General features: G+C 53.0%; 2 protein-coding genes across 2 annotated transcripts; one reads left to right on the top strand and one right to left on the bottom strand.

Annotated features, from left to right (window-relative positions):
- Window positions 1–1,077: 1,077 nt before the first annotated feature.
- On the bottom strand, window positions 1,078–14,329 carry MATN4 (matrilin 4). The gene is made up of 11 exons (XM_047771016.1): window positions 13,952–14,329; window positions 11,349–11,462; window positions 9,903–10,472; window positions 9,047–9,169; window positions 6,789–6,911; window positions 6,567–6,689; window positions 6,339–6,461; window positions 5,248–5,661; window positions 4,985–5,137; window positions 1,502–1,609; window positions 1,078–1,413 (listed from the first exon to the last, which is right to left on the bottom strand). Exons 2-11 carry the CDS (start codon window positions 11,425–11,427, stop codon window positions 1,355–1,357), a joined length of 1,875 nt encoding a protein of 624 aa, XP_047626972.1. The 5' UTR covers window positions 11,428–11,462; window positions 13,952–14,329; the 3' UTR covers window positions 1,078–1,354.
- RBPJL (recombination signal binding protein for immunoglobulin kappa J region like) lies at window positions 12,189–24,997 on the top strand. Its single transcript, XM_047771017.1, has 12 exons — window positions 12,189–12,399; window positions 13,920–14,028; window positions 15,327–15,452; window positions 17,414–17,484; window positions 17,654–17,769; window positions 18,016–18,190; window positions 21,636–21,773; window positions 22,162–22,271; window positions 22,549–22,701; window positions 23,741–23,896; window positions 24,052–24,155; window positions 24,261–24,997. Exons 1-12 carry the CDS (start codon window positions 12,381–12,383, stop codon window positions 24,532–24,534), a joined length of 1,551 nt encoding a protein of 516 aa, XP_047626973.1. The 5' UTR covers window positions 12,189–12,380; the 3' UTR covers window positions 24,535–24,997.
- The last annotated feature ends 2,925 nt before the right edge of the window (window positions 24,998–27,922 follow it).

Genomic DNA, 27,922 nt, shown 5'->3' with positions numbered 1-27,922 from the left:
GACTGAGCCACAATGGGAACTCCTTAAGCAACTAAGTTTGTGGCACTGTTACAGCAGCCATGGGAAACAAATACACCCTGGTTCAACTTATTACTAGTCATACGTCTGGGAAACAACCTCTCTTTGACTCAGTTTCCTGGTCTATAAAATAGGAATGATAAAGGCACTAATTCCTACCTCACAAGTTTGTTGTGAGGATAAGATGAAAATATCTGCAAATCGCTATGAATGATGCACAAGGCTAAACATGTCAGCTATTATTATAAGAATAGTTTAATAGCTATGATTAATGGAGAGCCTAATATAGAACAGGCACAATGTTAGATACCTTAAAATAATTTCACCATCACCCTAGGGGGTAACTTTTCTATCCACATTTACACATAAGGAAACAAACCCAGAGTAATTTGCCCATAATCACTCTAAGGAAGCATTTTAATCTTTGCAGTTTCTAACAAGCACTTGGGAAATTGTACTGGTTTGTGCTCTTTACTGAAAGAGGGTTAGTTTTTGTTTTGTTTTGTTTTGGTGAAGAGCAGAGGGTGAGGCACAGGCTGGGCAGGCTACCCTGGGCCAGAGGTTCCGGCTGACACCCTATCTCCTTCCTCCCTAGTACAGGTAGATAAAATCCTGGTGAAATTCACTTATCCGCCCCCATCTCATCCATTTAGGGGTTCAGTTACTTCTCCCGCTTCCTCACCGACTTCCCAGTCCAGTTATAACTGCATTTGAGCCAGACTCGGGGATACCAGGAGATAGGCAGGGCCAGAGAGAGAGCCAGGTGTCCGATCCACCGGAGGATGGAGGGACGCAGACCTGCTCAGATCCCGGGGGTACCCGTGAAGCCCCCTCCCTTCCCTCAGGCTGCATAAGGAGCCATCTGTTCTCGGCTGAATAAACAAGCAGGGGGAAGCTGCTCCCGGTCCCCTGCCCCCCGGCCGGACCCCCGCACAATGCGCCTTTCTCTAAGGAGACGCCGCCCGGGCGCCGCTGGAGCGCGCTCCGTCTGGCCTCCCCTCCCCCTGGTGGCCCAGCAGGACACTCACACCGACCTCGTGGAAACCAGATTTTTTTTTTTTTTTTTTTAGAAAAAGAAAACAAAAAACGAAATCCAACAAAGAACCGAGAGCAGCGCGCGTCCCCCACATCCTCTCCCCCCGCGCCCCCGCAGTCCGGCTTCTGGTCCAGGCGAGGCCAGCTCGAGCGCAGCGCTGGGAGCCCGCCAGCGCCTCCTCCCCGACAGCCCAAGCCCGGGGGACCCAGGTTCTGCCCGGCCCCGGCTCTCCAAAGGCGCACGGGAGGACCCAGTCCGCGAATCTGAGCCCCCTGCCCGGGTCTGGACCACTCGCGGCCCTCACTTCTGGGCGGCCAGCTGGTTCTCCAGTTCCTCCAGGCGCGCGGTCAGCTGGGCCAGTGAGCGGTTAAGGAAGCCGCCGGGGGTCGCCGGGGTCCCCGTCCCTCCCCTCCAGCCCGCGCCCCCCCCCGCCGCCCCAAAGGATATGATTCTGCGACAGACTCTCGAGCGCCCCCAGCGTGCGTCCCTGGAACTCCACGAGGCTTTCGCATTCACAGGGGCTCCGAAGCTCTGTCCCGGCGCCGATGCCCTCCTCTGCCAGCGCGACACAGAGAGTCAAGGAAGTGAGAAGCTGCAGGAGGACCAGCCGGCCCTGGCCGAGCCCCTTCGATATCCCGCCATCTGGCCTGAGGCTGAGTGTATGGGTTTAGGATTCAGACAGTTTTAGGATGAGTCCCAGCTACATAACTGGGAGATACTAGAAAACTCACTCCACCTTTCCAAGCCTTAGTTTCCTTATCTATAAAAATGGATATAATGAAAAAACCTATTCGTTGGGTGGTGCTGAGGCTTGTAGGATTTTTCGAGTGTGTATGCGTGCGCACATCTTAGAAGCTTTCTCAAATATTGATGCTTACTGGAATCACCAGGAGACTCGTATAACAGGGAAGGAGCTGAGATGCTGCATTTCTAAGACACTCCCAAACGATGCTGATACTCCTGGTCCTTGGACCACACTTTGAGTAGCAAGAATCACAGCAGCACCATCCAGATGAAACTTTATTTTTTTTATTTTTTATTTTATTGTCTTTTTGCTATTTCTTGGGCCGCTCCTGCGGCATATGGAGGTTCCCAGGTTAGGGGTCCAATCGGAGCTGTAGCCACCGGCCTACGCCAGAGCCACAGCAACGCTGGATCCGAGCCGCGTCTGCAACCTACACCACAGCTCACGGCAACGCCGGATCGTTAACCCACTGAGCAAGGGCAGGGACCGAACCCAAAACCTCATGGTTCCTAGCCGGATTCGTTAACCACGGCGCCACAACGGGAACTCCGAGATGAAACTTTAAGCAGTGATGGAAATGTTCTGCATCTGCCCTGTCTGGTGTAGTAGCCACAAGACACAGGTGGCTATTTAACCCTTGAAATACAGCTAGCGTGAATGAGAAATTAATTTAATGTAATAATTTCTAATTTAAATGGGCATATGTAGCTAGTGGCTACCTTACTGGATAGTGCAGATCTAGCGCATTACCTGACACAAGTAAATACTTTATGGTGCATTTCAACTAGACCAGTGGTTCTCCAAATGTGCTCCCTGGACCAGCAGCAACAGCATCACCTAGGAAGTTATTAGAAATGCAGATGGGGAGTTCCCGTCGTGGCGCAGTGGTTAAGGAATCCGACTAGGAACCATGAGGTTGCGGGTTCGATCCCTGGCCTTGCTCAGTGGGTTAACGATCCGGCGTTGCCATGAGCTGTGGTGTAGGTTGCAGACGCGGCTCGGATCCTGCGTTGCTGTGGCTCTGGCATAGGCTGGAGGCTACAGCTCCGATTAGACCCCTAACCTGGGAACCTCCATATGCCGCAGGAGTGGCCCAAGAAATGGCAAAAAGACAAAAAAAAAAGAAAAGAAAGAAAGAAAGAAATGCAGATGGTCAGATTCCACCCCAGACTGAGTGAATCAAAAACTCTGGGGTTGGAGCCAGCAATCTGTGTTCTAACAAACCCTCCAGGTGAGTCTGTTGTACATGGCTGTTTAGAAAGCACTGATCCAAGTCTATCTTCTCATACATTTTAGTATCTCTGAAATCAAAATTAGTGCCTTACAAATATTTGGCACCTATTTTTTAGCAGTATAGAAAAAATGGTGAATTTTATGATGGATGGTATCTTATATTTACTGAATTCTGTAAATATGTGCCTTTGGGGGGGTCTCTTTTTTTTTAGGGCCACACTTGTGGCATATGGAAGTTCCCAGGCTACAGGTCCAATTGGAGCTGCAGCTGCTGGCCTATGCCACAGCCACAGCAACGCTGGATCCCTTAACCCACTGAGCAAAGCCAGGGATCAAACCCATGTCCTCATGGATACTGGTTGGGTTCATTACCACTGAGCTACATTAAAAATGGGAACTCCCAATTTTTAATATTATAGCACAATATCTGGCACTTGGCTTTCAATACAGAGTTGCTGTTATGATTTAAAAGTTATATCTCAGTCTTGTACGTACCCTCATACAAACTGCTGTATGTTGTGTCATCAGTGGTATTGATAATGGTCCCCAGAAAGGCTCCTAACTTTGCAGGTGGGGAAACTGAGGGCCAGAAAGGGGAGAGGATCTACCCAAGGTCACCCAGCCAATTGGTGATGATCTCAGCCACAGCACCCAGATTTCTCTTAGGATTCTTGAGCTGGAGGCAACCTGGGGCAGCCAGTACCTTCCCCTGTTACAGGAGAGGAAAGTTAAAAGAGGGATGGGGGTTAAGTGACTTGTACAAAGTCACACTGCAGGGGACATAAGAGTTAAGATAAGAAGGAGTCTGAAGGAGCAGATTATCCAGTGCCTCCACAATACCTTAGCTAATGATTAGAATTAGCCTGGAGAGACTGGGGGAGAGAGAGGTTGTGTGTGTGTGTGTGTGTGTGTGTGTGTGTGTGTGTGTATTTTTTTTTCCTTTTAGGGCCAAACCTACAGCATATGGAAGTTTCCTGGCTAGGAGTCGAATCAGAGCTGCAGCTGAGCCTTTACCACAGCCACAGGAATGCGGGATCCAAGATGCATCCGTGACATACACAGCAGCTTGTAGCAACAGCGGATCCTTAACCCACTGAGCAAACCCAGCAATAGAAGCTGCATCCTCATGAGCACCATGTCAGATTCTTAACCCACTGAACCACAGCAGGAACTCCTATTTCTTTTTTTTTTTTTTAACTATAGGTTCCCCGGGCCCAGCCCAGCCCTACTGAACCTAGCTCTGGAGGTGGGGCCTGGTAAACTGAAAGAATAGTCACATTTTGGGCCTAGGTTAGAGTCTAAAGACTATAGTAAAAAGCACCCCCAAGAAATGCCCTGTATCACCTCTAAAATACAGTACACAAAGTTCAACAGCCTACATCCCCTCCACAGATAAAGTTGGTCATTTTTCCCTCAGGTGAGCACCACGAAAAGTGAATGGATTGAATTTATGGCAGATATAGATAGATATAGATGAGACATGTATGTGTACTTGAAACATACCCAGTCCTGCCACTTTGCCAGGTCTATCAAGTTGAATTCCAACAAGGCAAAGGGACCTAGGATGTGGCTCCCCTTACCCATGCCGAGTTAGGCATGCCTTTGAAAAAACTCCCCCAAATTATTCTGAACACTCACTAATTTGGGGGACAGGGAGCTTAATCTAATGCTTCTTACCCTTTAACATACACACTAATCCCCTGAGGGTCGTGTCAAAGTGTAGAATCGTGTTCAGCAGGTCTGAAGAGCGCGGGAAATACTCTAGTTCTAACAAACTACCTGGTAACCAACAGACCTCCCGCGGATCCACAGACCGCCCTTTGGGTAGCTGGGCTCTGTCCAGGAGCCCAACCCCTGTCTGTCGCTCAACGAAGGAGGCGGGATCGAATAGGAAAGGGCGTTGGAGGGTGCGCCGTGAGAGAAAGGAGGGGTTCCGAAACAGCTGTGCTCACCTGGGCAGATGCTGCCTTTGAGGTTCTCCAGCAGGTGCGTCATGGTGCTGAAGTCAGGCGAGTAGGACACGTGTAATTCCGCCGGCTCCGAGGCGATTTCTCGCAGCTCCTCCTCCACCGCTTTGCCCACGCCCACCGCGTACATAACGATGCCTGCAGGGTCCGGGGGGGACAAAGGGGGCGCCCCAGGCCTCAGGAAAGCCTCCTCCCCGCGTCCAACGCAACCTCAGGCCAGGGGCGCCCAAGCCCAAGCCCACGCCCACCTTCCTCCTTGGCGCGCGCTGCCCACACTGAGACGTCATCCTGGGAGCGGCCGTCCGTGAAGACCAGGCCCACGCGTGGCACGTTGAGGGCTCGGGGCCGCGCGCCCTGAGCCTCCGAGAAGCTGTGCTCCACCATGTGGCGCAGCGCCAGCCCGGTCATGGTGCCGCGCTCCATGTACTCCACAGCCAGGACCGCCTGCTTCACCTCGGCCGCTGTGCCGTAGCGGCCCAGGGGGAACTCGGTACGCACGCGGCTGGAGAACTGCACCAGTCCCACGCGCGTGCCCTCGGGGGACACGTCCAGAAAGTCCACGATCTGGTTCACGAAGCGCTTCACCAGCTCGAAGTTCTGCGGGCGCACACTCTTGGAACCATCGACCAGCAGAACCAGGTCCACATGGCCTTCCCGGCATCCTACACCAGGAGGATAAGAGCCAGGATTGAGCAACCAGATCCCTGCTTGGTGGTAGCCACCTGCTCATTCATTCATTTGCAAATACTTGTTACATAACAGATACCAGGAGAATGTAGGTTCCATCCCTAGCTTCCCTCAGTGGGTTAAGGATCCAGGGTTGCCATAAGGTGCGGCAATGGTTGCAGAATCTGCTCAGACTCAGTGTGGCTGTGGCGTGGGCCAACAACTTCAGCTCCCATTTGACCCCTAGCTTGGGAACTTCCATATGCAGAAGGTACAGGAAAAAAAAAAAAAGTTTTTTATATCACTAATATGATGTCATTATGCACTGTGGTTACACCCACTTCTGTATCCAATATGGTTACACCCACCATTTGAAAAACTCGGAAGTAAGGCATTTAATCTTTATTTTGTAAGCCTTGGTGAGCCATAGAAAGCTTCTGAGCAAAGGAGGAATGTGATCAAATACATAATTTGAAATTAACCTTGGCAGCAGGGTAGAAGGTTGAAGAGGAAAAGATGGAGACAGGGCATGGCACACCCTCCAACTCCTCCACCACCAACACACACACATTCATACTGCACCCCTGGGCCACAGCGAGGATGGAGTCAAGGGATGCTCAGAATGCAGGCAGCTGGGCAGAGGCAGACGGAAACCCCTCCAACCCTAACTCACGGTTGCAGCTCTTGCCATCTGCCAGGAGCTGCTGCCCCTCAGGGCACAGGCAGCGGTAGGAGAGGCCCTCACTCACACACTGGAACTCGCATCCATGGTCTACTCCGTTGCAAAGGTCCCGGGCTTAAAGGAGAGGTACATCAGGATGAATCGGGGCAGACTCCACCAGCTAAGATCCTTTTTGTGTGTGTGTGTGTCTGTGCACAAATGCAGGAGACCCCTTCTCACCCTGACAGCTCCTCCCATCAGGCAGCAAGTCATGGCCCTCTCTGCAGCGGCACCTCGGGCCACCAAAGGTGTTAACACACTCATGTTGGCAGCTGTGGTTCCCAAAGCTGCAGTAGTCAATGGCTGGGGGAAGAAATGGACAGCAAAACGTCACTTCCGGTTGGAATCCTCAGAGACCTCCGTCCAGGATGCAAGTGTGGGGGGTGGGGAGGTTCTGCTCACCCCTGCAGCTCCTCTGGTCCTGCTGGAGTACAAAGCCAGCTCGGCAGCGACAGAAATAGGAGCCTGGGGAGCTGACGCAGTGATGCTCACAGCCATGGGTCTCTTCGGTGCACAGGTTGATGGCTGAGGAAGAGGTGAGATCAGCATGTGCCCTGCAGCTGCACTTTTTAGCCCTGACAGCACAGCCGCTGGGGAGCTTCTTAAAAATAGCTATGCCTGGGAGTGGAAATGAATCTGACTACTATCCATGAGGACGCAGGTTCCATCCCTGGCCTCCCTCAGTGGGTTGAGGATCCTGTGTTGCTGTGGCTGTGGTGTAGGCTGGAGCTACAGGTGTAATTTGACCCCTAGCTTGGGTACCTCCATATGCTGCAGGTGCAGCCCTAAAAAGACAAAAACAAAAGCAAAAACAAAAACCCTATGCCTGGAACCCAACTCTGAAAGATCCTGACCTAGTCCGGGGTTTACCCATGTATCTACGATTTTTCTAAGTGTAGCCTCCTTCCCACTGGGCCAAATGGCCCTCCTAACTCAAGCCCCTGATGGATCCTAGCATGCCCATTACTCAGCCAGACATAAGAACAGGAATCCACAGTTGTAGAAGACAGGACCCCTGCCCTCAAGATGCTCACAGGGCAGGACCTGGCTCTGTCCCTTTACCTGTCTGAGTCTTCACTTTCCCATCTGCAAAATGGGTATATAATGGAAGAGGGCAATTGCTATTTACACCTGCCTTCTGGAGAGGGTGCACTATCGCCCCGTTGAGTATCTTGATGGTTCCTATGTGCAAATATGGCATGGAGCTGAGCTGGGGGAACAGAGAGAGATGAACTGCTCTCATAAAAATGTGAAAATGTGTGGTTCCTAGAAAAGAGAGAGGGAGTGGAGAGAGGAGGGGAAAGAACAAAGGAGATGCTGCAAAGGAGAGTAACTGGGTTGAGTTTGTCAGTGAAAAATCCCCTGGAGTGGGGTGACTGAGAACTTTCAGGATCAAGGGTGTCTAATATTCAAATATGAATAATGTGGAGGTTTTTTCTGTGTGTATGTTTCCCATCACTTAGATATAAGTCACGCCTCTGTCCACCTCCATCTTTTGTAAAACAGAGGTATGAGCAACCTACATAGACACACACATACCCTTATGTGCACAAGTATGTAAACCAAGAAAGAGGCTGATCTACATGCATAGGACAAGAAGAGCGTGTGGGGATTGGGAAATTGAGAGAGGACCCATAAACTGAATGAATTCAGCAGAAACTCAGAGCAAGAGGTGACCACAGAATATAAGCACTTGGGGAATTCCCAGAGATCTTGGGGAGGTTTTTGGGGTTTTGTTTTTGCTTTGTTTTGTTTTGAGCATGCCTGTGGCATGCAGAAGTTCCCAGGCCAGGGACCGAACCCACCCCACAGCAGCGACCTGTGCCACAGCAATGACAATGCCAGGTCCTTAACCTGCTGAGCTGCCAGGGAACTCCTTGGGGAGGGTTTTGAATGTTCACAGATCACCAAATGGAGCTTCAAGCCAGCCTTTTCTAAGCCCCAGAAACAAGAAGACCCCAGCTGACATCTGGGTTACTGGAAACACAGGACCCCTTTTTCCAGAATGTTGTGAGGCTGAGAGACATCATGTATGTAACACCCCTAGCACCATGTCTGATGCTAACTTGGCATTCAGTAAATGGTAGCTACCATTATGATCAGAAGGTTGGACATGTATACACACAGGGGGAAAAAAATCCCAATTGTATAAGCAAAGCCTTTTGGAAGGCAAAAAGGAAGAACCAGGTCTTGAGAGATTTGCAGGTGCAAAGCGGAGCAGCAAGAGCAGCCCAGGTGAGCAGCCAGGAAAGAACTGAGATGCAGCGGCAGGAATGAGCAGCATATATGGCAGTGGGGAATTTAGGGGTGTATGGAGACCCCAACATTGTCTAAGTAACAGAAACAGTAAAGATGTGCCTGTGAAAAGATATATATGTTTGGGAGATGTTTTGAAGCCAGGTAGGAGACAAGCCTGAAAGAGGAGGGAGAGAAGGCTGTGGACAATACACTTAACAAGGGGGTCAAGATTTCTAGCCCTGGTCCAGCCCAGGACGTTGTGTGACCCCAGGAAATACCTTCCCTTTCCTAGACCTGAAAAGTGAGGGAGCTGGACTTTGACTTGCAAAGGCCCTTCCAGACTCTTTGGACTGATGCTGGGCCAATAGGGAGCCACAGAAGGATCAAGAGCAGTGAGACTGCAGGGCAGGGGTAGTTCTCACCCAAACAGCTCTTGTTATCTGCTGCTAGCCGGTAGCCAGGGTTGCAGGCACAGTGGAACGTGCCTGGGGCGCTCACACACTGGTGCTGGCAGCCGTGTCCCCCCTCAGCACACAAGTCCTTTCCTGAGGACACACAAGAGTAGAGTCAGCAGGAGACAGATGGCCAGATCCTTCAACAAGAGAGAGCTGGATGGGGTCAGAGGCAGACACCATTCTAAAGGATGCCTTTAGATGGACTATGACTCCTTTCACAGGGGCCAATCCTGATGAGAGGGCTTAGGGAAAATATAGGATGTGAGTAGCCCCTGTGAATAGGCTCAGAAGACCGGGGCACTGGGCCAGATGGGTTAGGAGGATAAGGGAGAACTACACGGAGTAAGGCAGAGGAGGTGAAGAGATGCTAAATCAAGATGGACTTAATAACTCAAGGTGTGACTATGACAGATCTTGCAGCGTTGTGGGAGGGGGTAGAATGAGCATGGGCGTGGTTTATGCCTAGGCGGGCGGGGCTTGACTCTTCGACGTGGGCAATGGGTCTCAGTTTTGAGAAGTGGTGTTTCTTTTGTAGATGGGGCGCGTTTGGAGTTAACGAGCCAGTGGTAAAGGACAGCCTCTCATCAACGTGGGCCGGCAAGCTAAACGTAGCAACCTGTGGGCGCAGCCTTAAGCAAAAATGGGCAGGGCCGAAATTCGACACAGCCTGCAGTAGGTCGAGGCAAAGCAACTGCCTGTTGGGCGGGGCTAAAGGTAGAGTGGGCGGGGCAACCCGGGAGGGGGTGCGAATCACTGCAGCGTTGGAACAGGAATCCAAACGGCCCAAGAGTTCCAGCCTTGCTCCAGCGCTCCCCTCACTCACGACACAGCCGGCCCTGGAACTGCTGGCCAAACTCCTGGATAAGGTCGAAGGACTCAACAAGGAAGACGTGCTCGTCCAGCGGGGGAGATGCCATGGCGCGCAGGGAGCCGACGTCGGCGCGCTGCACACCCACGGCGTAGATCTCGATGCCACGGGCGCGCGCCTGCGCCGCCACTTCGGCCACGCGATCCTGGGGCCGCCCGTCGGTCACGATGACAGCGACACGCGGCACGCGCGCCTCTGGTGGGCGCGCGCCCTCGGCCACGCTAAAGGCCACGTTCATGGCATACTGGATTGCCAGACCCGTCATGGTGCCCTGTGCCAGTGGCACTAAAGCGCGGATGGCGCTCTCCATATCCTCACGGCGCGAAAAGGCACTGAGCGGGAAGACGCTCTGCACTTGACTCGAATACTGGATTACTCCGACGCGCGTGGCGTTAGGTCCTACGTCCAAGCTGCGAAGGAGGCCCACCAGGAACTGCCGCATCGTCTCAAATTCGAAGGGGCGCACGCTGCGGGAGCTATCAATCACGAACACCAAATCCAGGGGCCCAGTGCGGCACCTGGGACCTACGAGGAGATCAGAGAGAACTTTCCTAGGTTAGCAAAGCCTCGCCAGCAGGAAAAATTACACAAAAACCCAGGGCGGAACGGTGCCCTTCTGGTGTAACAGCACACAGCACAGAATTAACCAAGCAAATGCGAGTTAGATCTATTCCACTCGGCCAGCATTTGCTGAGGGCCTGGGCTAGGAAGCTGCACCAAATCTCTACTGCACAGCTCTGAGAGCTATTCTGAAGAGATATTATTCATTCAGGATGGAGGCGAAGGGATGTTGCAAACCCAAACGCCTAAAGGAGCCACACAGGCAACATAAATGAGGGAATGGGTTGGGTTAGGATGGCAGATATCCTGAAAGCCAATATCGCTTTTTAAATTCTATTTATTTATTTATCTATCTATCTATTTTTGCTTTTTAGGGCCGCACCTGTGGCATAGGGAAGTTTCAACTGAGCGAGGCCAGGGATTAAACCCGCATCCTCATGGATGCTAGTCACATCCACAACGGGAATTCTCCCGTATTGCTCCTAGAGTAGGCAGCTCCTGCCACATGTTGCCTTGCAGCTGTGAGGCCCCCATGTTAGCGGATCTTTGGACTTTTCAAGAGAAGCTCCAAATCGGAGTTTTTATCTGAAATCTCTTAATTTTTTTTTCCCCAATTAACTTGTAAAATTGAAACACCGACTGGGCAGTTTTGCATGACCCCAAATTTGTTACCTCCAAACCACATCCTACAGATGGGAAAACTGAAGTCCAGAGATGTGAACCCAGCCCCTTATGGTCCCAAAACTCTTGCTTTTCTCTCCCCAGCAGGCAGTTGGCTGCAGTTGGAGAACGTCCTTTTGCTCCCCTCCCCCTACTGGTGAGGGTTGGGCCCCTGCTCACCTGCGAACTGGAGCTGCGTTTCCCAGGGCTGGAGAAGGAGCAGTAACAGGGGCAGCAGCGAACCTAGAAGCCCCCTCATGGCGCTCGGGGAACAGAGAGCAGAACTATCAGGACCTGAAGGGAGCAAGGAATATAGCAAAGCAATAGTATTTACAGAACTCTTGTTTAGGCATTTTGAAGGGGAGGAGGGTCATGGGTTTATTTTACTAATTTCTCTACTTTTGTGTATGCTTGAAACTTTTTATAATAAAAAAATTCATTAGCGTGAGATTGCTGGAAACACAACGAATTCCACTTTGCAAAACTGCAGAATAGTAGATAAATAGAAAGTAGGTAAAAATATACAAACTGTAAAAAGGAAACACCTTTCCTAAATGCCAGACACGGTGCTTCAGGGGCATTCATTAAATCCCCTGGACAATTCTATGAGTCTAAGGCTGTTGTTCCCATTGTACAGATGAGGAAACAGGCTCAGAAAACTTCCTCGCTGGTACCCAAAGTCACGCGGCAAGAAAGTGGTTGCGCCGGGATGCAATCCTATGTCCATGGAGGTCCGAGGACCAGCCCGCGTAAACCTTTGCAGACGGAAGCCATTCCCCACCTCGCTCCCTCCCGTCTGCACACAAGGCACCTCTGTGTGGCAGTCCTCCCACTCCACCCCCTGCCCCCACCCCACCCCACACACAGATGTGCACCGCCCCGCCGCAGTCGCGCACTGCATTGGCCCAAACCCACAACGCGGATCAACTCGATACTTGGCACCGCCCTTGCCGTCTGCTCTCAAGAGAGGCCGCCAGGGGGCGCCTTCTCGGGTCTGGCTGTGTTGGTTAGGTGGCCGTGGGAAGCCCACATCTGCCCAGCAGGTGCCCCTGCCCAAAGCAAACAGGGGGCCGGGAGCCCCAGGGCCTTGGAGATAAGGCCCGGGCAGAATATATCCGGGGCTAGGGCCGAGGAGCAGAAGCGCCGGGTTCCGGGGAGAGTGGCATAGGATACGCGCCGGACGCGAACAGGCCGGGGCCTGGGAAAGCGGCCATGGACCCTGTGGGGGCAGGTAAGAGCTCGCTTTTCCTGGGCCCTTGGCGCCCTCCCTTGAGAACCACGAAGGACCCTTGTACAGATGGGAAAAGCGAGGCCAAAGAAGGTGGTCCGCGGAGCTGCAAAGGAACCTAAGATTCCTGGCCCCCTTTCTCCCTTCTGAGCTACCTAGCAACCTGGCGCCTAGACAGCACCTCTTTTCCTTCCATTCATTCCCTCGGGGGTTCTACTCCACCCCCACCCCCGCGCCCCTTGCTGAAGCTGTGTTAGCCATTTTCCTGTTTCTATTTCTTAGCAGAGGAGACCAGCTGCCCCAAATTCAACCGCAGCCCCGCCCCCCCCACCCCAATTCCGTGAATGGTCGTATTCTGAGCAAGGTCGGGTGCCTGTCTCTCCCTCCAGGCGCCCTTCCCGGCCTGGATCCCTACCGCCTTTGCCTTTCAGGCTTCGTAGAGGAACAAAAACCCCTCTGGCAGGACCCATAGTGGGAGGGTGACTAAGCCAGAAGTGCCAGCTGCTGCTGGAGGTGGAAGGGTGAGGAATGCCTCCTCCAGCTTGGCCTACACTCCAGGCATGGCTACAGTCCAGGAAGGCAGTCCAGACATGTCTCTGAGGAGCATGAGGGTAAAGGCACAAGGGGCCTTTGCCACCTCCCACCCTCTCCCACCTGCAGAAGCCTCTGGGCTCCCAAATCTTGATTAAGCTCCCCCTTAACCTGCTCTTGGCCTGAGCCAATATCTCTCCTTGGCACTCCACCTCCACCCAATCCTAGAAAGTCAAAAGAGGGCTTGCCCTCGAGTTCCCCTTGTGGCCCAGTGAGCTAGGGACCCAGCTAGTATCCATGAAGATGCGGCTTGGATCCCTGGCCTTCTCAGTGGATTAAGGAACCCCCAATACAGTGAGCTGTGGCGTAGGCAGCCGACGCAGCTTGGATCCCTCATGGCTGTGACTGTGGCTGTGGCTGGCAGTTGCAGCTCCGATTCAACCCCTAGCCTGGGAACTTCCATATGGTGCAAGTGGGGCCCTCGAAAGCAAAGAAAAAAAAAAAATAGCGCTTGCCTCAAAGTTCATCACCTTTCCCACCCCTTATTCTACAGAGGAGGGAACCAGGTCCAGGGAGAGTAAAGTTTTGCCCAGGTCACACCGCAACGTGGCAAGTGACAGGGCTGCCACTAGAACGCAGAGCTCCTCTGAGGGGGTTAATCCTGGAGTCAAGAAGAAAGATTCAGGAAATGCACTTAGGGTGGGGAAAGTGGACTGTCGAGAGAGGATAGGTCTGTGAAGGTCCTCAAGACTTGGCTGAAGAATAAATACCTCGAGGACTTTACTGGGGCTGGGAGTGGGAGGGGGTGCTGGTAGGGGTCCTTGGAGGGAGAAGATTAGGGGAAAAGCCCCCTCCCCATTTTGGGGGCCCTGCAGGGGCGGGGCTCAATTTGAAAAGGACCCTACAGAGCTGGCGAAGGGCACTGCAGGTCAGACGGGGGCACCGCGGTCACATACCATCGTCAGGTCTGGCTTGATGCCTGCTCCCCGCAGACCCTTCAGGGCCCCCAGGCCCTTTGACTCACCTGAGCCTGCCGGACAGCTCCGAGGCGCGGCCGCAGAGCGGAGCCGACGGGCGGAGCCTCCGGGGCAGTTGGACCAGGTAACGGCGCGGGCGGCGTGCCGGAGGTGGGGACCGCCAGGCAGCTGGAGCGAGCGGAGGCGGCGGCCGCATTTAACCCGGGGGCTGGCGGGTGGGGAGAAGGAGCGCGGGCCGCGACCCCTCCCACTGGCAGGGAGCGATCCCCCTTCCTCCGGGGGCTGGGGCGGGGCCAGCGCGGCGCCCCCCGCTCCCGCTACCCCTGGAGCCGCAGAAGCGAACTGCGGGGCGGGAATTGGGCTACAGCGGGAGGCTGGGCGGCTGCGCTCTGCGCTGCCGGAATGCGTTGGAAGCCTCCGAGGCTTTACCCTGGGGAGAGCCCCAAGGGGCGGAGCGGGGCCTGGCTCAGCCGGCTGCCTGGCCCCGCTTCCGAGGGCGCGGTCCCGCTCTAGCCTCCCCCACCCCCTTCGCCCCCACCAGGGGTGGGGGGAGGTCGGGGACTTTGGTCCTGCGAAGAGGGTAAAGAGTTCAGAAGGGCAGCTTCAGGGTTTGTGGCTCTGCCCAGGCCCTTCCTGGTGGTCCCTCAAATTCTGCCATAACGAACGCTGTTCCACGTTCTCGGCAATTACTTAGGTCTTAGGCCCACCCACCCTCACCCATCAAAACTCCCAGGTCGAGAAGCCACTAGACCTAGAGGCTCTGACTGGCCCATGGCCCACTCCACGGGGCCGATGGAGGCCCTGTAATCTGGGGAAAGGAAGCTAGGACGGCAGTAGGCCCCCTCTTGGGAGAAAGGATTTAGGAGTGTTGCTTTAACCCAGAAAAGACTCCAATATTCCCCCAGGATCCCGGGGACACGGTTGGGGGCCCACCAACTTTTTCAGGCATCTGCAGGCAGCCAAGAAAGCACTCTGGTCCAGGGGTCCAGCAAAAGCTCTTCCCCACCCCCATCAAGACTGCGCTGGGGTGGGTCTCCTCAGGGTGCAGGCAAGCCATGCGCCCTCAGAAACTCTTTCTTCATCCCAAGCCCGGCACAAGCAGGGCCTTTGTGCCACCGGGGCCTCTCCCCAAAGCTCCAGGCGGCAGTGGGCGCCAAGCCAGACCTGCGGAGTGGCGCCTGGGTGGTCCCGGTGGGCTCCATGCAGGCTTCCCTGAGCACCACGCAACCCAAATATTTAGCCCACATCTTGCACCCAAGTCCCCTCCCTTGCCTAATGCTTATTCTCTTTGACCCCGAGGGGGTAGAACTAAAATGGTGCCTTCCTCCGATCCATTTCATTCAACCCTACCCCCTTCCGGCTCTCTGTCGCCCGGCGCCTCGTTGTTCCCTGCTTCTGGCGCCTGCCCGCCCCCACTCCCAGGTCATCCCCAGAGCCCGCCGCCCTCCTGCGGGAAGGCGTGCGCTGGTGTCTGCAGCAGCAGTGCGAGCAGACGGTGCGGATCCTGCACGCCAAGGTGGCCCAGAAGTCCTACGGAAATGAAAAGCGGTAGGTCCCTCAGTGGCCCCTCCAAAGGCCCTGCGACCCGACCTTCATCCCTATGGGCCCCTCCGTGTTTGGCGTCTTAGAACCTGGAGAGGACTCAGGGCTCAGCCGTTGGGCAGTCAGGGGTCTTTTCCTTCAGCCTCCATTGGCTCTGACGTTGGTTCTTAGCAGAACCTCCCTGTGAATTTCCAATTCATTCACTCATTCACCCATTCACTCATTCTTTCTTTCCACAGCTATCTACTGAGTGCCCCTCATGTGCCAGGCTCTCTGGCACTGCTGGGCATCAGGCATACAGCTGAATGAGACAGATACAGTCCCTGCCCTCGTGACATCTTCACTCTAGTGTGAAAGAGACAGGCAAATAAAGTCTTCACAAATCAGTGAACGAGACGCTTCCAGATTGTGATGAAAGCTAAAAGGGAAACAGAACAGAGGGATGCGATAGAAACTGAGGAGCAGGGGTACTTGAGCTGGCAAGGACAAGGTGGTAAGCCTTTTAAAGAGGTGACTTCTGAATTGAGACTTGAAGGGGAAAATGGAGCCAGACATGAGAAAATCTAGGGGAAATGGGCGTTTCCATCGTGGCACAGTGGTTAACGAATCCAACTAGGAACCATGAGGTTGTGGGTTCGATCCCTGGCATTGCTCAGTGGGTTAAGGATCCAACATTGCCCTGAGCTGTGGTGTAGGTTGCAGATGTGGCTCAGATGCCACGTTGCTGTCGCTCTGGCGTAGGCCTGTGGCTACAGCTCCGATTCGACCCCTAGCCTGGGAACCTCCATGTGCCAAGGGAACAGCCCTAGAAAAGACAAAAAATAAATATAAATAAATAAATATAAATATAAGCTTAAAAAAAAGAAAGACAATCTAGGGGAAATGTATTCCACTTAGAAGGGACAGGAAATGTGAAAATCTTCACACTTCACACTTGGCCTGTACAAGCTATAAAAGAAGTCAAAGTCGCTGGAATTAGAGAAGGGGGGACCTTATAGGAAATAAAATTGGAGAGGTAAGCAGGGGCCAGATCATGTGAGGGCTTTGAGTTTAAACCTGGTGGCCTAGCCATTGAGGACCCTGCATTGTCACTGCTGCAGCGTGGGTTCGATCCCTGGCTCAGGAACGTTGACATGCCAAAAGAAAAAAAGGAAAAGAAGAAAAAAAAATCACTGGAAGATTTTAAGAAGATGAGTAACATACTTTTTTTTTTTTTTTTGGTTGCACCCACAGCATTTGGAAGTTGCTTGAGCCACAGCGATGACAATGCAGAGTCCTTAATGGCTAGGCCACCAGGGAACTCTTGAGTAATACACTCTTTAAAAATATATATATATTTTTTGTAAGAACATTCTGGGAGTTGCCTTTGTGGCTCAGCGGTAAAGAACCTGACTAGGATCCATGAGGATATGGATTCGATCCCTGGCCTCACTCAGTGGGTTAAGGATCCAGCGTTGCTGCGAGCTGTGGTGTAGGCCAGCAGCTGTATCTCTGACTCGACCCCTAGCCTGAGAACTTCCATATGCCACGCAGGTGCAGCCCTAAAAAGCAAATAAAATAAAATAAATTTTTTTTAAAGTTAAAAAAAAAAAGAACATTCTGGCAGCTGTGTGAAAAACATGTTGAAGGAGGTAGGAATGGAAGCTGAGACATTAGTTGGAAGGCTGATGCTGTGGTCCAGGCAAAAACGGATGGCAGTTGGGACTGAGGTATAGGTGTTAAGAAGCCAGTGGATTCACCCTCTCAAAGAGGGTGATGGGCTTAACCGATGGGTTGAATGAGGAATAAGAAGAAAAAAAAAAAAAAGATTGAGGTGTTAATGAAGTTCCCTGTCACAGAGAAGGGGGGGCGGTGAGAAATGTGGAGGGGAATCAAAGATTCTGTCCGGTGTTTTCTACCTTTGAGGTATCAACAGGACAGTCAAGTGGAGATCCATTTACGAGTCCTGAGCTTACATGTCTCCGCAGGTTCTTCTGCCCCCCGCCCTGTGTCTACCTTGCAGGTCCCGGCTGGAGGGTGAAACCACTGCAGGGCCAAGGTGAGGGCGGACCCAGGGCTGCCAGGCGCCTCCCTCTGCACCGGGACCTCTCAGTAGGGCCCGGGAGCGGGAAGGTTCGTTGTCACAGTCTCGCCGCGCCCCCTGGTGGCGAGAACCAAATTTGCCTGACACCTGATTCGGTCTAGAGCCCGCTCGCGTCCCTTTCCAGCCCACCAGGCAGGGGAGACCGGGCCCATGGTCTGTGGCTACATGGGACTGGACGGCGCGTCCGGCAGCGCCGCAGAGACGCAGAAGTTGAATTTTGAAGAGCAGCCAGACTCCAGGGTGAGAGTGCATGGGAGGGGGTCTGATTCCTGCTCCTATCCCTGCCTCTCCTTTGAAGAAGGGCGGGGGGACCCCTTCCCTTGCAGAAGCCAAAAGATAAGTGGGGATGCTGAGAGACCGGGCTTCTGCCTTGAGGGTGAACTTCATGGCATGTCCGACGGGGCGGACGTCAGAGGACTGCCAGAGATCGGTTCATCGGGGGCGGAGGGCTGGGATGAGACGACCCCATTCTCGCGAACTCCGTAGGAATTCGGTTGCGCCAAGACTCTCTACATCTCGGACGCTGACAAAAGGAAGAACTTCCGGCTGGTGCTGCGACTAGTGCTGCGAGGGGGCCGGGAGCTGGGCACTTTCCACAGCCGCCTCATCAAGGTCATCTCGAAGCCGTCGCAGAAGAAGCAGTCGCTGAAAAATACAGACTGTGAGCGGGGCGGGGCCTGGCAGCCGGGCGGGGTGGGGAGGTGCCCGCCGGTTCTGGTGGATAGATTTGGGAGGAGGGAGGGGGAGAGGCCTGGATTGTGGGAGTGAGTTATTCTAGCGAGAGGGGCGGGGTCTGGATGAGTGGGCTGAGCTTCAATCTGAAAATGGGAAGAGTTACGGAGGCAAGAGCAAAGGGGAGAGATCCGACTTGAGGTGAGGGTCCCCCAAACGGCCAGCAAGTGCCGAAGTAAAGACAGATTGAAAGTTGATGATAAGGAGTTCACTTGTGGCAAAGGGGGTTGAGGATCTGGCGTTGTCACTCCAGCAGCTTGGTATACCCTGGTGTGGCCCTAGAAAGAAAAAAAAAAGTGATAATAAAAGGGTCAAGGAAATTCATTTTAAAATATTCAGGGCTTAATGTATATGCAAGTGTCTGTTTTAGAGGAACACACAGCCTAGCAGCTGAGGAAGAAACACAGAGCTCAGCAGCTGAGGCTTTGGTTTGATCCCTAGCTTGGGAACTTCTATGTGCTATGGGTACAGCCATAAACAAATTTTACTTTATTTTTTGGTTTTTTTGTTTTTGTTTGCTTTTTTGGGCTGCACCCACGGCATATGGAGGTTCCCAGGCTAGGGGTCTAATTGGAGCTACAACTGCTGGCCTACACCACAGCCACAGCAACACAGGATCCGCGCCTCGCCTGCGACCTACGCCACAGCTCACAGCAACGCCAGATCCTTAACCCACTGAGCGAGGCCAGGGATCGAACCTGCAACCTCATGGCTCCTAGTCAGATTTGTTTCTGCTGAGCCGCGATGGGAACTCCCATAAACAAGTGAAAAAAAAAATTTAATAAAAACATAAAAGAGCTAGTTTGAGATAAGTACTGCCCTGGATGCCAAGTGCTGGGGGCTTTGAAACTATGAGGATAAAAAAGCCTAAATGCCTGTAACCTTTGCTGGAAGAAGGGAGGGAGAAGTAGGAGAAGGGGGGCTTAGTTGGTGAGCGTAGCCATCCATCACCTTATTTGATGCTCACCATCGCGATGGGGTGGGGACTGTCCTTGCTCCTTGTAGATGAGGAAAATGAGGTTTGGAACTTCCATTCCTCCATTCATTTAAAAAATATTTGGGGAGTTCCCGTCGTGGCACAGTGGTTAATGAATCCGACTAGGAACCATGAGGTTGCGGGTTCGGTCCCTGCGCTTGCTCAGTGGGTTAAGGACCCAGCGTTGCCGTGAGCTGTGGTGTAGGTTGCAGACGCAGCTCGGATCCCGCGTTGCTGTGGCTATGGCGTAGGCCGGTGGCTACAGCTCCGATTCGACCCCTAGCCCGGGAACCTCCATATGCCACGGGAGCGGCCCAAGAAATAGCAAAAGACAAAAAAAATAAATAAAAAATAAAAAATATTTGGGCCCATCACATTTCAAGTGACTTACCTAGCTTTGCCCAGCTAGGAAGTCAGGATTTGAACTTGAGTCAATGTAACTCTGGAGCCCAGCTCCCACCCATACACCTCTTTGCTTTCTGTCTGCTAAGAACCCTGCAGAATGTCTCAGATCCAGGCAGTGCTCCGGCTGGCTCTTGTTATCAGGAAAGGGCTGGGGAGGGGTAAGGGGAATAGTGTGATAGTTTTGAGAGCAGACCCAGGCAGCCTGGGTTTGAATCCTGCCTCTGCCTCTGGCTAGCTGTGTGATCTTGAGTGAGTTGCTCTCTCGAGTAGAGGTAATACTATCTTACCTCAGTGGCTGTTGAGGGAAGCAAAATAGCTAACAATTATTAAGAATTTAAAACAGGACTTGGGGGTTTCTGGCTCTAGTGCAGCAGGTTAAGGACCTGGCATTGCCACAGCTATGGCCTAGGCCATAGGATGAAGCTGTGGCTCAGACCCTGGCCCAAGAACTTCCACGTGCTGTGGATGCAGCCAAAAGAAACACCCAAAACAAACAAACAAAAAACAGTACTTGAAACACAATAAATGTTAGCTATCATCATTATGCAATGGATGGAAACTTGGGTTAAGTATATATTGAGCACCTACAGGATGCTTAGAACTGTGAAGCGAGAGAGGCCAATGACCCAGTGCTTTCTCCCCGAGGTGGTCAAGGTCCAATTAGAAAACGAAATGGGAAGTTCCCATCATGGCGCAGCGGAAACGAATCCGACTAGGAACCATAAGCTTCTAGATTCAATCCCTGGCCTCACTCAGTGGGTTAAGGATCCAGCGTTGCCATGAGCTGTGGTGTAGGTCGCAGACGCGACTCTGATCTGGCATTGCTGTGGCTCTGGCATAGGCGGGCAGCTGCAGCTCTGATTTGACCCCTAGCCTGGGAACGTCCATATGCTTCGGGTGTGGCTCTAAAAAGACAAAAAAAAAAAAAAAAGAAAAAGAAAACAAAATGACAGCTCTGAGTCTCTGCTAAAGTCTGTGCTACAGGCTGCAAGAGATCAATGTCAAGCCCTAGGAATATTATACTGCTGTTTCACACCCTGTGGCCTTTGCTTATGCAGCCTCCTAAGCTGATCTTACCTACTTCATGCTCCCCAGCGGAGAGTATAACCAGCTCCAGGAAGCCCTCCTTAAGCCAGCCAGCTCTTTTTTTTTTTTTTTTTTTCTGTCTTTTTGCCTTTTCTAGGGCCGCTCCCGCAGCATATGGTGGTTCCCAGGCTAGGGGTCGAATCGGAGCTGTAGCCACCGGCCTACGCCAGAGCCACCACAGCAACGCGGGATCTGAGCCGAGTCTGTGACCTACACCACGCCGGATCCTCAACCCACTGAGCAAGGCCAGGGATCGAACCTACAACCTTATGGTTCCTAGTGGGATTCATTAACCGCTGACCCACGACAGGAACTCCAAACCAACCAGCTCTTCATACATCCTATTGAGATTTTATATTTACTTTTTTGGCTGCCCTGAGGCATAGGAGTTCCTGAGTCAGGGATCAGATCCAAGCAGCAGTTTCAGCCTACGCCACAGCTGCGAGAGTGCCAGATCCTTAACCTACTGTGCCAGGCTGGGGGTCGAACCTGTGTCCCAGTGTTCCAGAGACACTGCAGATCCCATTAGCACCACAGCAGGAACTCCAAGATTTTAACATTTATTCCTTGTCTATCCTCGAGACCACGAACTCCTTTAGAGCAAAACAGACTCTACTTCATCCTTTAGGGCCTAGTACCCAGCACAGTGCCAGCTGCCCAGTAGGTGTTTTGTGTCTACTTGATAAAATTCTGTTTACTGAGCTGAAGGATGCCCAGGCAGCAAAAAAGGGACAGAGGTACAGAAGCAGGACCACAGCAGGTACTAGATAAATAGCTGTGACATACAAGTGTCCAGGGTGTCTGGGCATTTGAGCCAGACTGGCTCAGGGAACAGAGGAGGGGAACTTCACTGGCAGGTGCCAAGGGACCGAGCCACCAGAAGCCCTGACTCCACCTCCCCTTGCAGTGTGCATATCCTCGGGCTCAAAGGTCTCCCTCTTCAACCGCCTGCGCTCCCAGACAGTCTCCACGCGCTACCTCTCGGTGGAGGACGGGGACTTCGTGGCCAGCGCGCGCCAGTGGGCTGCCTTCACTCTCCACCTGGGTAATCACATCAGCGGGCCCGGGGCTGGGCACTTGGCCTGCATTCGCTGATTTCATCCTCAGCGCAACTCCTCAAGGAATGTTCATTGTGCCCCATGGAACTCATCCCCAGAAACACAAAAAGACTTGCCAGCCTTCCTAATGAGTTGGTGACTGATCCAGGCTCTTCCGACTCCAGTGTCCAGGCCTTGGGGGTGGGAGGAGGGCCACGAATGACTTCTCCAGGCTACGCATCTTCAGCCTTAGCTGCCTCCCTGTGTGCCCACCATGCCCCTAAGAACCATGTGTGATGTGAGATGGAGCCAGCGGCAAGAAGGGTGGGATTGGGGACAGATGCTTGGTATCCCTGAAACCCTCCTTCCTTCCTTCTTTTTACTCCCCTCCCCCAGCCGACGAACACTCTTCCCAGGGGGACTTCCCGCCTCGAGAGGGCTACATCCGCTACGGCTCCCTGGTGCAGCTCGTCTGCACTGTCTCGGGCATCACACTACCCCCGATGGTATGGAAAGGGAGGGCACACTTGGAGGGGTCCCCCCAGAGCCAGGAAGAAGGTATGACCCACAAGGGCAGGGCTGGAGGGTGCGTGCCCAAAGCATGATGACACCTGTCCTGGCTCGGGATTCTCAGAGCTTTGCGGGGCTGGAAGGAGGTCAAGGGCTGGCTTGGGGAGAATATGCCAATGTCCCACCCAGCTATTGGAGCAGTGGCGAGCTGGCTGGGAGGGCAGCCTGTGGGCACCTAGGACCCCCATGCTTCCTCCCACCCTCCTGCTGTAGATCATCCGCAAAGTAGCCAAACAGTGTGCACTCCTCGACGTGGACGAGCCCATCTCCCAGCTGCACAAGTGTGCATTCCAGTTTCCCGGTGGTCCTCCAGGAGGGGGTGGCACCTACCTATGTCTTGCCACAGAGAAGGTGGTGCAATTCCAGGTGAGCAGCAGAGAATATTAGCACCGAGCAGAGAACCATAGAATGTTAAGATCATTTTCATCACGGCTGCTCCTTAGCAACACCGCCCCCCATGGAATGTTAGAATCATGGCTTATCAGGACAGAATCAGAGAATGGAAGAAAAAAACATAGCATTATTGTGCAATACTCCTCCCCAAGGGATATAAAATTGTAGACCAAAATAAGAATAGGGAGTTCCCGCTGTGGTGCAGCAGGAATGGATCTGACTAGTATCCATGAGGATGCAGGTTTGATCCCTTGCCTCGCTCAGTGGGTAGGGATCCGGCATTGCAGTGAGTTGTGGTTGTGGTGTAGGCTGGCAGCTGTAGCTCCCATTCGACTCCTAGCCTGGGAACCTCCATATGCTGCGGGTGCGGAGCCTATAAAGCAAAATAATAATGATGATAATGATGATGATATTAATAATAGAAGGAGTTCCCACTGTGGCTCAGGGGAAAAGAAACTGACCAGTATCAGTGAGGTTGTGGGTTTGAACCCTGGCCTCACTCATTGGGTTAAGGATTCTCCATTGCCCCGAGCTCTGGTATAGGTCACAGAAGGGGCTCGCATCTGGTGTTTGTATGGCTGTGATGTAGGCTGGCAGCTGCAGCTCCAATTTGACCCCCTAGGTGGGCAACTTCCATATGCCACACTTTTGGCCCTAAAAAACAAAACCAACCAACAAACAAAAAGACATCGAATTGTAGAATATAGAAATCATTATTACTGTTATTAAGCAATTCTATTCCCAAAAGAATATTATCATAGAATGTTAAAAGATAAAAGAAGATCATGTAGAAATGACATTATTATTGAGCAATAATTCCTCCCAAAGAATTTTAAAATTACGGAATGTTAGGGCACAGAATTGCACAATGTTAAAAAGGGTTTTGTCCAAGCTCCCAGGGCAGGTAAACCACAGGGCTTAAGGCTGGAATCCTAGGAATGCAGAAGCCCAGGCCCTGAATGGGCTCCGCCTCGCAGATGGCCACCATCTGAAGCTTCCACCCCATCCCCAGGCCTCCCCCTGCCCCAAGGAGGCCAACAAGGCGCTGCTCAACGACAGCTCCTGCTGGACCATCATTGGCACGGAGTCGGTGGAATTCTCCTTCAGCACCAGCCTGGCATGTACCCGAGAGCCCGTCACTCCGGTGCCCCTCATCAGCACCCTCGAGGTGAATCCGGGCCCTGGGGGGCGCTGGCGGGCGTGGACACCAATTGCACTGGGAGGTGAGGGTGCCTGTGGTTCCCAATTGCGCTGGGAGGTGAGGGCTGTGGGCTCTCAGCAGCGACAGCCTCTCTCACATCCCCTGGTCTCACCCTCTCCCAGCTGAGCGGCGGAGGAGACGTGGCCACGCTGGAGCTTCACGGTGAGAACTTCCACGCGGGGCTCAAAGTGTGGTTCGGGGACGTGGAGGCCGAAACCATGTTCAGGTATGGGGAGGGGCTCCCATGGGTCCTGAGGAACGGAGTAGGTGGGGCAGGGGGACGCATGCCATCAGCATCACCGCAGCCCTGAACGCAATGCGCCGCCCCCAGGAGCCCGCGGTCACTGGTGTGTGTGGTACCCGACGTGGCCGCCTTCGGCAGCGACTGGCGCTGGTTGCGCACACCCATCACAGTGCCCCTGAGCCTCGTGCGCGCCGACGGCCTCTTCTACCCCAGCGCCTTCTCCTTCACCTACACCCCCGAGTACAGCGCGCGGCCTGTCCTCCCGGGCGCCCCCGCGCCCGCCGCCGACCCCGACGAGCTGCTGGAGAGCATCCACCACGAGTTCACGCGCACCAACTTCCACCTCTTCATCCAGACGTAGTAGACGCCGGGCCCTGGCCCGAGCCGCCTTTCTGGGCCCTGGGTCCTGCCCTCTGCCCCTGTGCTGTGGAAGTGAAGGCTCTTGCCCTAGAAACCAGGCCCGGCGGGTCTGACACGGGACACGCACCTGCCCTTTGCGGCTCGGAAGACACGACCTGAGTGAAACTCCCTTTGCGTCGTGTCAGGAGTGTGGCTTTCCCTGTCTTTGTTTCACTCTCTAAATCGACGACTCTCTCCCTCAGTAACTTTGTAAAATCTCTCCTATTTGTGCCTTTCCACCCCCCACCCTCACCCCCATCTGGTCTTTGTCTTTCTTCATCTCTCTGTGTCTTGCATACAGTTTCACACACTGAAAAGCTAAGCCTATAGGGCATTTACCCTCGGGACAGCTGTGTCTCCCCTAAAAGAGAAAACCCCTAGTTCCTTTCTGTCTGTCTGTCTCTCCATCTCTGTCTCTGTCTCTGTCTCTGTCTCCCTCTCTCTCACACACACACACACACACAAACACACACACACACACACAAACACACGCTCATGAGTCATGACCTGCTTGCCCTGAAACACCAGGTCCTGCCTGGATCACTGGATCCCACTCAGAGCTCAGCTCCCTGTACCAGCCCCTGGGGGTGCCGAATGGGGACAACTGGTCTGAAATGTAGGTTTATGGCTCTCACCCTTCTGGGCCTTTCCTTGAACTCTGAAGAAGTGCATTTCCTGTGAAATTCCTTTTCTAGAACATGGAAACCCCCGTGAGAAAGAAGAAGCTGACATTTCCCAAGGGGGACAAAAGCCAGTTTGCTCTTTAGGCTCCTCAAGGTCTTGGCTAAGCTCTGCCCTCTTCCATCAAGCCTCCATCATGGAAAGAGAGAAGCTTGGGAGTTCCCTTCGCGGCTCAGTAGGTTAAGGATCCAGCGTTGCCACTGCTGTAGCTCTGGTTACAGTTGCAGTGCAAGTTCAATCCCTGGCCCGGGAACTTCTGCATGCCACAGCCAGAGAGAGAGAGGGAGAGAGAGAGAAAGAAAAAAAAAAAAAAGCTTGTTCAAAGACCATCTTAGCCCCTGAGAGTGGATCCTGGCTGAGGAACACAGGGAACAAATTGATGGGAAGTGTGGCTGACATGAGAGCCTGACTCAGGAAAGTTTGCGCCCACTGCCCCATGACGATATTGAAGCAGGAAGCCCCTTGTAAAGAGGCTAAGAGGACTTTCATAACACACTGCACAGGGATTGAGGTCAAGGGCCTTAAGAACTTCCTCCACCACTCCACAAGGCAGGAGTCTCAGAAACCAAGGACCTAAGTTGGCCTGAAAGCCCTGGCCCAGTCATGCAGTTCTGTCTTTTTGTGCCCTCCCCTCAGGGCACCCCAGGACCCTTGGTCCCACCTCCGCACCCACCTGAAAGTTTGTGGCCCCAGAGCCCCAGCCCTGGCCTTTCTTCTGAGTTCCAGCTACTGGACCATCCTTGGAGGTCTTCCAAACTCTGAGCCTGGATCCATCAAATATCAACCTCCCCTCCCTCTCCATCTCCCTTCCAGAATAGACTTCCTCCTCTCCCCTCTCTAGTACTGCCCTGTTCTCCAAACTCAGCCCAGAGAGCCGCTTCCCCAAGATTTCCCCAAAGCAAGACTGACCATGTAATTTGTGGGGCCCAGGGCAAAATGAAAACATATGGACCCTTGTTCAAAAAGTATTACAAATTTCAGAGCTCCCTGGTGGCGCAGTGGGTTAAGAACCAGGAGTGGTCACTGTCGTGGCATAGGTTTGATCCCTGGCCTGGGAACTTCCTCATGCCTTGGACAAGGCCAAAGAAAAATGGCTAAGAATTTCAAGACAGTGATAGCAGAGCATGAGCTCAAGGCAGAGCCCTGCTAAGCACAGGCTTTTGTGTGACTGCCCAGGTCACAAGCCCATAAAGCTGGCCCCGGCCCCATGCTTTCACCTGGTATGGAAATGATCAAGTAGAACCACATTGAGACCATATACTGCCCACCTTGGATCAAAGGGCTTTATGTATGCGTCAAGTGTCCCCTCTAGACTGTGAGTTTCATGTTGAAAGGAGCTCATCCTGGCGTGTCCTGGAGGATGCATTACAATGCCTTGAACATGGACTTGGTGCTCGATAAATACCAAGTTGAGCAGCATCGCATCTGCAGGTATTTGGACTTTGCAAGTGCAATGTCAAGCCAGCAGGTGGCACTGTTCTCCTCCCCAAAATTGAGTTTTCATTCTTTTTCAGTTGAAGAACTGTTAAGGTTCTTAAAGAGTATCTTTTAAAAGATAAACTTTTTCATGCTATCAAGATCAGAACGCTGCTAGGCTGAGAATCACTGCCTTAGTCCATATCCCCTCCTCATCTTAGAGCTAGAGAACCTGAACCTCTGAGAGAGAAAGCCCACGAAACTCTGAGAGCAGGTTGATGGCAGCGCTGGATTTGAATCCTATCCTTTTTGGTGCTAAGTTTGGGACTCTGAGATTCTTTTAATTCTCTACTTAACACTCGTCTTTTAATTCCCTTCTACCCATCGTTAGTGTGTGTGTGCTCCAAGAAGCGGGCGAGGGGAGCAATGGGGCACATGGTGAGAATAATTTCAAAATCTCCATTCCAAAATCTTCCCGTTTACCAGCACTCATGCTGTCTGAGGGTCCCCTGGGGGAAAAAAAAGCCGGTCTTCTGGCTTAAGCATTGAACTTTGGGTTTCTCTCTCTCTTCCGTTTCTTTTAAGTTGAGTTTCCTCAAATAGAATCTCATCAGAACCACAGTATGGGTAAAATTCTCAGACACCTTCCTCCCTGGGGAGGATGCTGACAGCCGAAGGCACAGACTGTGAAGATGGCAAGGACGAGAGGAAGTGGCTTGAATGGGGGACAAAACTAGTATGACAATATAGTCTAGGTTGTGCAAGGGTCAGCTCTGACCATGTGCACCAAGAAAATCACCCCCTTCAAGCCCCCGGTCAGACTTGGCTCTGTTCCAGACCTAAAGGAACAAAGGTAGGCAGGGCAGTGGGACCCAAGGAACCATTTCAGCGGTAAAGTGGTTAACACCTGTTCCAGCTGGCCGCTTACACCCTAGGAGGCTGGGAGGGGCAGGTAAAGTTTGGGCAGGGCAGTGGAAGCAGAATCTTGTGACCAAGCTGTTTGAGGACTCCCTCGGGTTATAGAGTGCTGAAGTGGGGCCCACTCTGCCAAGGTCACCCCCCAACCCCCATCTGGTTCGAGCAGCCTCCTCCTGACCCTGGCTGGGGTCTGGACGTGCACCATCAGCCCCTCATCCTGGGTGGGAGTATCCTGGGCTTGGCTGGTTTTGTCCCGGTAGGTACATGTACAGATGGTCCTCGACTTACGTGGTTGACTTAATGATAGTTCCACTTTACGGTGCTGCAGAAGCGAG

The sequence above is a fragment of the Phacochoerus africanus genome, chromosome 3 (genome assembly GCF_016906955.1).
Source record: "Phacochoerus africanus isolate WHEZ1 chromosome 3, ROS_Pafr_v1, whole genome shotgun sequence".
Classification (NCBI taxonomy): domain Eukaryota; kingdom Metazoa; phylum Chordata; class Mammalia; order Artiodactyla; family Suidae; genus Phacochoerus; species Phacochoerus africanus.
The sequence above is the reverse complement of the archived record's forward strand: the minus strand, read 5'-3'. Positions and strand labels throughout refer to the sequence as shown.